At 48.0% G+C, this 10,088-nt stretch overlaps 1 protein-coding gene across 1 annotated transcript; it reads right to left on the reverse strand.

Annotated features, from left to right (window-relative positions):
- Positions 1 to 2,824: 2,824 nt before the first annotated feature.
- LRRC55 (leucine rich repeat containing 55) lies at positions 2,825 to 7,465 on the reverse strand (the record flags this gene model as incomplete). The annotated part of the gene is made up of 2 exons (XM_080927135.1): positions 2,825 to 3,060; positions 6,766 to 7,465. The coding sequence occupies 2 exons, from the start codon at positions 7,463 to 7,465 to the stop codon at positions 2,825 to 2,827; spliced, it is 936 nt and encodes a 311-aa protein (XP_080783261.1).
- Positions 7,466 to 10,088: the final 2,623 nt, after the last annotated feature.

Consider the following 10,088-nt stretch of genomic DNA (forward strand, 5'->3'; position numbering starts at 1 on the left):
TCATGATGGGTTTGTCTTCACCAGAATATGTAAACATTTGCTATAAGAATTATTAGACTATTTCTAGACACATAGTTCTAACAGCCGGAACAGGATGGTGGTGGTATTAAAATTGCATGTTAGTGTGGAGGCTGAATGTTCCTCTTCTTATGCCTTGGTTAACTGGGGACCTTTTAGAAGCTGAAGAAACATTGTCTTGATATATCTTGCTTAGAAATCTTTGCCATTAATGGAGATCAAATTGTGCCGCTCAAAACAACATTTGATCTCAAGAGGCATTTGGTGTCTTCTCTGGTTCTAATTCTATGTAAAACAGAGTAGTATATCTTAAAATATGGTAACTATAATTCAGTAAACAGTGGTGTCCAGGAGATTACTATAAGTGAGCATGGTGTTCTTCTATGGAAAGTTAAATGATTTTTATTAGAAATACTATTTCTAAAAGTTCCTTTCCAAAATACTTTGGGCAAGAAGCTTAGCATGTGGAGAATAGCTGGAATCAACCATTGTTGACCATAGTTGAGTGGTCAGGGAGAGCAGGGCATAATTCTACATCATTTCATAGGAGCAGAGCTCTGGCCTAGGCAGTAAAAGCAAGAATGAGGGGAAAAGCTTCCAGGAACTCTTTTGGTTGATTAGATCAAAGCAGATGAGTTGGAATATGACATGTTCTCCTTCTCCATGCATTTTAGGGCAGCTGGGTGGTGGAGTGGATGATGGATAGGATTGGAGCTCTAGGGTTGGAGCCAAGATAGAAGGCTCTGGTTTTCACTTTCCTACCCAAGCCAGCCTTGCTTACAGGACTGGGCCTACCCAGATGGGTCTCCCCATCTCCTGTACAGGGGTTCTCACCTATCAATTTCTTAAATTCTTCAGTTTCTCTTGCAGCACAACACAGTAGGAGGTACATCTCCTATTTTTCAAAAATCTGATTAAAAAAAAAAAGACAGTCATCACACCCGCCAGTTTTAATGATGTGCTTACACACTGTTAAGGGGGCACCTTCTGTTCAGATGTCACTTGTGGTGCCTCTGTTCTAGAGGATGGTGTTGTCCCCATGGGAGAACAGTCAGGGCACAGCTGGGCTTTACTGCCTCTTATTGTTGTTTTTCCTGTGATTATTATTATTGTTAGAATGAGTGCTGAGTTCTAGAGTCCTGCTATGCAGGTTACCGGGATGTTCCTTTCCACCAGGTGCCTGAGGAAGCACTGGAAAGAGAACCAGGACAGCCCTGAGTCCAGCCTTAGGCTGAAGGCATCCCCAGCCTTTAGCCTCTACTTTCCCTGCTGTAAAACAGCATTTTGATTGGTTTTTCACACAGGAGAGGAATACAAAAGAAGCATCCAGTGCCCAAGGAGACAGGGAAGATCACGATGAAGCAAGTGACATGGATGAAGGAGATGAAGATGATGACAAAGATGGTGACCATTGTGTTTCTCACAGAGTCCTTAGTTTCTGACTGATTAGATACAGATTTCCTCAGTGGAGCCACCTGTCATTTTCTTTGTTTATACAGATAATTTGGGTAAGCGTCCTGGCTCTCCACAATGAGTTCAACTGGAAAGTGGGAATGACAAGCACTATCTGACTGTGAGAACGGCAAGAGGTGAGTCAGAAAATTGAACCACGCCCAGAGGAGTGCCTGGTCCTTATCAGCGTCTTCATTAGCATGGCCTGGACTTGAATTTGTATAGCTTTAGAAAGACTTGTGATGAAGAAGACTCATTTTATTTTGATCATGACATAGTAAGCTATCTTATCTTTTCCGAGCCTGATGACCTTATCTGCCAAATGGGAACCGTAAATCCCCCTGAGAGGGCTGTTGTGTGTGTGAAAGGAAACTGTTGAGGAGAGGGAGCTTATCACACTGCCTGGAACTAGCAAGAATCAGCAACGAATAGCCATTCTTTCTTTATATTCAAGTGAGTGAGCTACTAAGGAGAGAAAACATACCATCCTGTGGGTGTGACTGTGGTGGCTTTGTCCTCCTTCCCCGGGAACTGTCGGTGCTAGTACATCACCCTACAGTGCGTGTTCCTGGTGGGTTCCTTTGGTGTGAGCACCATGGAAAGAACAGTCACATAAATTGGGGTCCCAGGGTGCCAAGACTTTTGCTGCCTCATTGTGAGGCTTCCTGCCTTTTCTTTGAAAACAAGGCTTGAGTCAGAAGCAGAGACAGGGATAGGAAGAAGGGTGATCATCTCCCAATTAGACTGCAATTTGGGGAGTACGGGGAAGTCATTGGGAGGTCATTTCACCCCAAAGCTGCTAATGGGAGAAGCCAAGGAGCTGGCACGGAGCTATCTCTCTCCTGGAGGGCAGTGGCAGGCAGCAGTGGGAACTGGGTGTCAGAGGGAAAGCTTTGCTTTCGCACATACCTCCTCTGTGCATTTAGGCCACAAGGAATAGTTTGCTGCTCTCAGCACAACCTGTACTATGTCCTGTCACTTGCTATGTCTACCCTTCCCTATTGACTTAGCAGATCGTTCCTGCAACTCTTGGACTTTGTGAGGCACAGATGACAGACCCTCCACTTGGCTTCCCTCACTCTGTGCTCAGCACTGGCGTTTTTGTCATAAAGGGATGTTTCGGAATTGCTTTCCTTTAGTAGAAGTAAGTACCTTAAGGGCAGGGACCAGACTGAATTTGTCTTTCATTCCCAGTTGCTAGCACAGTGCCTGGCCCAAAGTGGATAGGTGCTCATACAAGGTTAGCTTTCCAACCTTGTTGGAGCTACGATGGAGGCGACCAGGGCTCCATGATCCAAGGTGTTCAGTGGTCAGCAGAAGTGGCAGCAGCATGGAGGGATGAGAGGCACGTGTGTCAAATCTCTTCCTCTTCATTGGCCTTGCTCCAGCGGTGACAGCAGTTGGCCGTGATGCCCAGGAGGAAGTTAGTGGCTACAGAAGCGATGGAGACCACAAAGCCCACAAATGCGATGAAGAGGTAATCATCCAGGGTCAGAGTCAGGTGGCAGGCCTTGAAGCTCTCTTCAGTGAGTGAAAAGAGGGGGGCACCCTCAACCTCAGGGGGCCCCCGACACTCAGCCAGTTGAGAATCTGCAACATAGAACCCAGGTAGAGTGAGATCCTGTGGGAAAGAAGGGATGAAAAAGCCTCCCATGACCTTGCTTCCAGAGAATCGCTGAGCCTCTTCTATGTGCCTTCACATACATTTATTGTCGATAACCCCCAAAGTCTTTTTGCCTAGTTTTATAGATGTAAAATATTACTACTTATGGACTTTAGCATTTGTGAAAAGTCTTATAGTTACTCTAGTGCTGGATCTAGAACTTTTGTCAGACATGAAGGCTGAAGTCTGGACATGTCACTCTCTGGTGCATACATTCCTTTGCCTTTTCATTTTTGCACAGAGAGGTAGCCAACAACCCCTTCAGAGTGACAAGGACACTTTCCTGGTCCTTTATTTTGCTTCTTTATTCTGCTCCAGAGACACATGCCTCTAACATTCCTCCATGGCCCCATGCATGTCTCTTCTTGGGGAGGGCATCTCTGTATTTGCCCCTTGTGATGGAGTTCCTACTCTTTCTCTGTGTAGCCCACTCTCACACTTCCTTTGTGACTTTGTTCAATGCAACCTGCTTAGTGATGCCTTCCCTTGGGAGCACCCCATGCCTGCTCCTCTTACAGTCCCTATCACAGCGTCTTTGCCTTATTTTTCCCTATGGTGCCGTTGCCTGACAGTTTTATTACTGTCCTTCTTCCTTAGAAGGTAAGTTTCTCCCACAGTACCAGAACAACACCAGAACATCCCTTCATAGTAAGCACTCAATGGATCTTGCTTAAATGAATGAGGGACTTCACCTCACTTGTGTGTGTGTGTGTTTCTCCCCCCCCCCCCGATATACAGACAGCAGCATCAAGTGTGTAGCCTCAGGAGCTCATATCTCCTGAGTGTGAATCTCTCCCAAGTCTCATCAGTTGTATGACTCGATATTTAGTTCCTTTGTAGCTTGTTTTTGTTTGTTTCTTGTTTGAATCTGTCAAGGGCAATAATCATAATATCTGCCTTCTGGAACTGTGACCAGGATTCGAAGAGTTAAAGCACATGAGAAACATCAAATGGCATGCATTCCTTTTATAATGAACATAGTTGGGTCTCTCAAGTGTCAACTGGAGGGTCATATTCTGTAAAGACATCTGAGGGAAGAAGCTGCTCCGTTAGCGGCATAGCTTTCCTTCCCAGCACTGTGGAACCGTCTTTGAGAATTACTTCAGTAAATGTAGGATGGTTATCAGTGGTCTAATCCTGGTCTGTCTTGGAAGTAGACAGACTTTGGAGGAACTTCAGAGTAACCCCATGTGCCCTTGGTAAGGATATAAATACGAGTCCAGCTCTAACCTTTAGCAAATCCTGTTTAATTTTTTCTTTCTGTCTCTCATGTGTCACCTTCATAAGGAGGGAGTAATCCAATCTAAATTTTCCAAGCAGAGTCAATGTGAGGCTTTAAAATTTCAGTGTAAAAAATGTAGCCTGTGTTATTGATGCTGTCTGTTCCTTATGCAGTGTTTTAGGGCAAAGGATGAATGGGATGAGATGATCCTTTTAACAGATGATGTGCATACATATTGTCAAGTGTGTGTGTGTGTGTGTGTGTGTGAAGGTGCGTGCTTGTGTCCATTCATGTGGGGGGTAAGGATGCAATCTTCCCAAGTCATGGGTTGAGTCAATTCTAGTAGGCTGTTTGCATGGGACCCTAAACTCTGATTAGGTCCTGGTCATATCCAGAGTTGACTCGAAAGAAGCTCTCTGCTGGAAGTTAGAAGATAATTAACTCTCAGAGTTGAGTGTCTATATTACAAAGTTTCAGTGGGACAATCCAGACCAGCTAGAGGAGGCTGAAGGTTCACAGCTGCCACATAGGATGGGAGGCTATGGTCTGACAATGTTCTCTGGTGAGAACCAAGAGACCAATCGTGAAACCCAATTGCATCCTGGTAGCTCTCTCAAGTCTATGTTTGAATCCTGCCTCCCAGCTTAGATAATAGAAGACTGTCACCCAGAGAAAAGACAGGAAGTGATACAAAATCTTTTAGAGGGATGGCATCATCCAGTTCTACCTATTATGGACCATAACCATTTCTCTGTGGAAAAGGATGGAGTCCTGAGGACCACTATGGTTCTCTGGAGCTCAAGTACTTCACCTGCAATGATGTCTGAGGCTGAACTGATGAGACCTGAGGTTCTTCTCCTGTCTCCTAGAGGTTGAGTTTCTTGCCCACGTAGATGTATAAGCCTTCACTTATGGAAGCTGAGGCCTCTCTCTCTTTTGCTGAGAGCTTAGGTCCCTTGCCTGAATTGATGTATAAGTCTGCAGTGATGGGAGATGAACCCGTATCCTCCTTCAGGCAGCCAGGCCTTCTGTGGGGAGGCAGTAAAGCCTCCAGAGATCTCAGCAGGAGAGGTATCTCTACTTTAGTGAGGGCTGAGTGTCCCAGAAGGCTCATTCTGTCAATAGTGACAAGAAGGAGGGAGGCACAGCTTGCAGAGACATTGGGTTGGTAGGGAGATGGCTCTAGGCAGCCTCCCCATCTAGCCCCCCCATCACCCCATCTCAGCCTCCAGCTATTTTGGTACTGGAGAACTTCCTCCCACAGTTCTGTGGAAACACTGGAATCGTGACCCACAGCCCCCCTAAGTTATTTTGGTCCTGGACTCCCCACTCAGTCCTCCTTGCCTCATTCAGCATTGTGTTTTTCCCCCCTAAGCAAGATGAACTTTAGGTTCTAGGGAATCCCTGGGATAGCAGCTCCTACTGTTTTGACACCAGGGGCTTAGGCCAAAGCTTGGTGTTAAACTATAAGTGAATTGGTGGCTGGGGCCATGGCTAAACTTTATTGTCTATGGGCCAGGCTGCAGTAACAGGGGAGAGCAGGCCCATCAAACCTCCATGACACTGGCTCTTTCAGGACTCAGTCTACTCTGGTTGGGACTCTTCCAGTTTAAGTGTCTCACTTCAGCCCTGTCCCCAGATGCCGACCCCATGCATAAACCTTGAAGATCCCAAGGCTGCTTGGCAAGCTCAGCTTGGTTTATGTGGTTCAGGATCTGAGTCGATATTATGGCCAGAGAACAGCCGGACGGCCAGGATCCTCACTTCAACACCCCCTAGCTGTGTAATCTTGACCAAGCTTCTAAATTTCCCTATACTTCTGTCTGCGCCTCATCAGGGTTCTTATGAGGATAAGAGGAGCCGACACATGAAATATGCTTAGAATAAGGACTGTACATAGTAAGTACTAAAATAAATAGGATTAGTCATGATTGTTTCTTTGAGTTTTCTCGGCACTGACAAGAGCTAGAGTAGTGTGGAAATCAAATGGGTGTGTTTTTATCTACGGCTCTGCCAGTTCCTAAGGGAACGGCTCTGGGGAAGCCTTCTTAATGGTTCTATTTCCCAGATTTTCCACCTGTGAAATGGGGATAATAAAAATGGGGACTCACTGAGATAATGTATGCCAAGGTACTCAGCTCACTGCAGAAGTTTAACAAATACCACCAATGATTAGCGTCCACCACCCTGCTTGCAAGGGGCCTCTGAATGTTTAGCAAATGAACTTCTTTAGCACTGCATATGTGTCATTCATATATATGTCCCATTATTATTATTATTATTATTATTATTATTATTATTATTATTACTATTACTACTACTACTATTACTACTACTGCTACTACTACTTTTTTTTGGACTCATTACTCCTGGAAACCGGCCTGGTGACCTGTCCAGTCATCTCTCTTACCCGCTGTACAGCGCTGTATCCGATTCCGCAGCCACTTCAGCAAGGGCTCCATGGTGCAGCCGCATACCCATGGGTTACCCCCGATCTGTAGGGTCACCAGCCCCGGGAGGCCCTCAAGGGCTTCAAGGCTCAAAAACGCCAGACCGCCATAGCTGAGGTCCAGGTCTCTGAGATGCACAAGGCCCTGGAAGGCCTGGGGGTGCACCCTCCGCAGCCAGGGGTTGTGGCTTAGGTCGATATGCACCAGTCCATGAGCCTCCTGGAACATGTCAGCCGGCACGTGGCTGAGGTTGTTATAGCTCAGATCCAGGTGTGCTAAGCGCTTGGCATGGAGAAAGAGGCCGGGGGGCAGCTCCATCAAGGAATTGTTTCGCAAATCCAGCACGCGGAGTTCCATGTAGCACGTGAGATAGCCTGGTGGCACAGCTGTGATGCGGTTGTGGGCTAGGGTGAGGTTGCGGGTGTCCATTGGCAGGTCCGGGGGTACGGAGAACAGCCGCTGGTTGCTGCAGTCCACTACTTGGTTACGACATGTACAAAGGACCGGGCAACTGGTACCCGCATCAGAGCGCATCACCCCAGCTGCTAAGAGGAAAACGACCAGCAACAAGGCTGAATGAGGAGGCCCAGGCCAGGGAAGCTGGGCCCAGGTGTCACCCATCTTTGGCAGCTGGCAGCAGCAGTGCTGTAGGGAGCCCATGAGAGCGGTGTCCCTAGGTCCAACAGTCAAGTCACAAGGACGCTGCTACATTAGAGGCCTGAGTCTGGAAGGTGGGGCTTCTGAGAAAGTGCTATCATGGCTCAACACTTCCGTGAGAGCCTCTAAACACCCAAGGACTTCCTAAGATCCATAGGATGTCCCTTTGTAGATCCCGGGGAACAAGGACCCAGTCCAGGTACCCTAGGGTCTGAAAGGATGATCAAAACTTAAGAAATGAGGGGGATAAGGATGGAGCCAGAGCAGCTGTCAGCAGGTCCAGGCAGGGTCTCTGCAGATCTTTTGTGGTCCTGTCACCCATGCCTGCTGGATGCTTCCTCTTGTGTTGTGTCTGACAGGTGGGGCAGAGGAAGATCTGAGGGAGATGAAAGGTGCTCTTTAAAGGTCCTGGCACATCTTCTAAGAAAGCATAAGCCCTGTCCTAGGTCTGGGACTGATTAGGAAGTCAGAACGGCACCTTGATCTCCAGCGTTCAAGGTCCTAGAGGCCATTTCTCCTGGTGGCCCAGTGGACATGAGTTCACAAAAGACCTGGGGCCATAGATTTAGGATGGGGGAGAAATATGTTCCCATGGGCCTCTTGGAAGCCTAACTGTCAAGTCTCAGTGGTCTCTGGAATCTGCAGGGATGCTCTTTGCTTCCCAGAGAGGTATAAGTCCCAAGTGACACCCACTGTCTGGACCACTGAATCCGGAAAATGCCATGAATCTGGAGGCACAGGTTGGGGTCAGTGAGAAAAGCATTTATCTGTGTCTTCGGGCTGTCACTCAGCAGGCAGAGGCAGAAGTCACTCTGTCAACAAGAAAAGCACTCAGGCAGAGATATCCAGTGTCCCTATGTCCCTGCCCCATTGCCTAGTTCCTTTATCTTACCTTACCCCTCTTTACTTTTCTCTTCTTTCTTCTTTAACCTCTCTATCCTCGATCACAAAGTTCCTCACTTAACTATCTTTCAGATGAGGACCACTGTGAGCTCAGAGAATAGACTACGGCCACCATCTAACCCTATCCACCTGACCTGAAATTCTTCTCCTAGGTTTCTGTCAGAGTTGGGTGCATTTTCTTCTATTGCTCATAGTTCCTCCCTCATGAGCACCAAATACCCCACCCTGAGCAACTCCCCAAGCAAAACATGCATCCAAGCTCTGGCAGTTTGCATGCCCCTCTTACCCACTTTCAGACCCCTTTGTCTCTTTCTAACACACACACACACACACACACACACACACACACACACACTTTCACTGCCCCCCCAAGCTTCTTTCTACACACACTCCCTATGCCAGTGTGCCCCAGCATGTCTTACACCACGGCACAGCCCTAACCCAGCATTCTTTTATGTTATACTCTGCAGCTCCCAGCCTCCCGCTTAAGCCCACACACATACTTGGTCTGGCAGAGATGGAGAACCTCATCCCACCCAGGGCCTCACCCCGCGGCTCATCCGTCACTCTCCATGGTTTCAGCTTTTCTTTTACTCACCTGCTGTCCTCACTTGCCCCCACAACCCCCACCCCTTTATCTGTTAGGCTCGGTCATTTTCCCACCCAGTTCCCCACTGCTCTGCAGCCTCAGTCTCACCCACTGGGAAATCACCCCGGCACCCCCCTTATACAGACTAATTTTTCTCAGCGTCGGGGTCTTCTGCTATACTCCCACAGGCCCTCAGGAGACTACTCACTCTGTTCCAAGGACACAGACATCAATCTGCTGCAGACGAAAGGCTCTGCCTCCCTCATCCTGGAATCCCCCGCTCCTTTGCTTGCTAGCTTCCGAACAGATTGCCTATCCGGCTCTTCCCCTCCCCCGACTCTCCTCTTCCATGTCTCCCGGATCCCAGGCCAGCATCTTCTCCGTTTTCCTGTCCTGTGGTCCCTGTGCCCCTTCTTTTACGCTGAAAGGAAATTTTGGATAGGATGCTTAGAAAGTTCACAGAATCTGAATGCCTCTTGGGAAACTCAGCTGGTGCCAGGCTGCCTTGGTGTGTGGCTTCCGCCAGGTCTACACTCCCTCCTCCCTCTCTTTGTCTCCCCCCTCCCTCCATCCCTCTCCCCTCCTCTCTCTCTCTTTCACTCCCCTTTTTTTCCTCGAGGGCCAGGTAATGACGTTTCACTGTCTCTTAGCAACTGCCTCCACATCTCTGAGCAACAGGGGAACTGGCTATAGACCCCACCAAGATGAGAAGAGAGAATGAAGTACTCCTGGTAAATTTACAGCCACCCTCAGGATCCTAGTGGGTAGGGCAAGGGGAAGAAAGGAGAGGAGGTTAGGCAGCCCCAGAAAAGGGTTAGGGGAGAGAAGCAGGCAAGGGAGAGAAGGCAAGAGGGCTCACCAGGAAAGGACGGAGTGGACAGGGCATCGGTCTGAAATCTTAGGTGGCATGTGGAGAGTTCAAGTGCAGCTCACTCCACAGGAATAGAAGAAAGGGCATAAAATGGAGAAAGGGATTTAATGGGGGTGGGGAAAGTAAAACAGAGAGCAATGGAGGCAAGACTAAGGATGGGCAGAGTAAAGAAACATGACCGGTTCTCAGTGTTTATCCGATGGGCAAACATTTTCTCTTTAGCTGCTTTTTGACATTTGTTTCCCAGTTGGAGCGCCAGGTGA

The sequence above is a fragment of the Micromys minutus genome, assembly GCF_963924665.1.
Source record: "Micromys minutus genome assembly, chromosome: 13".
Classification (NCBI taxonomy): domain Eukaryota; kingdom Metazoa; phylum Chordata; class Mammalia; order Rodentia; family Muridae; genus Micromys; species Micromys minutus.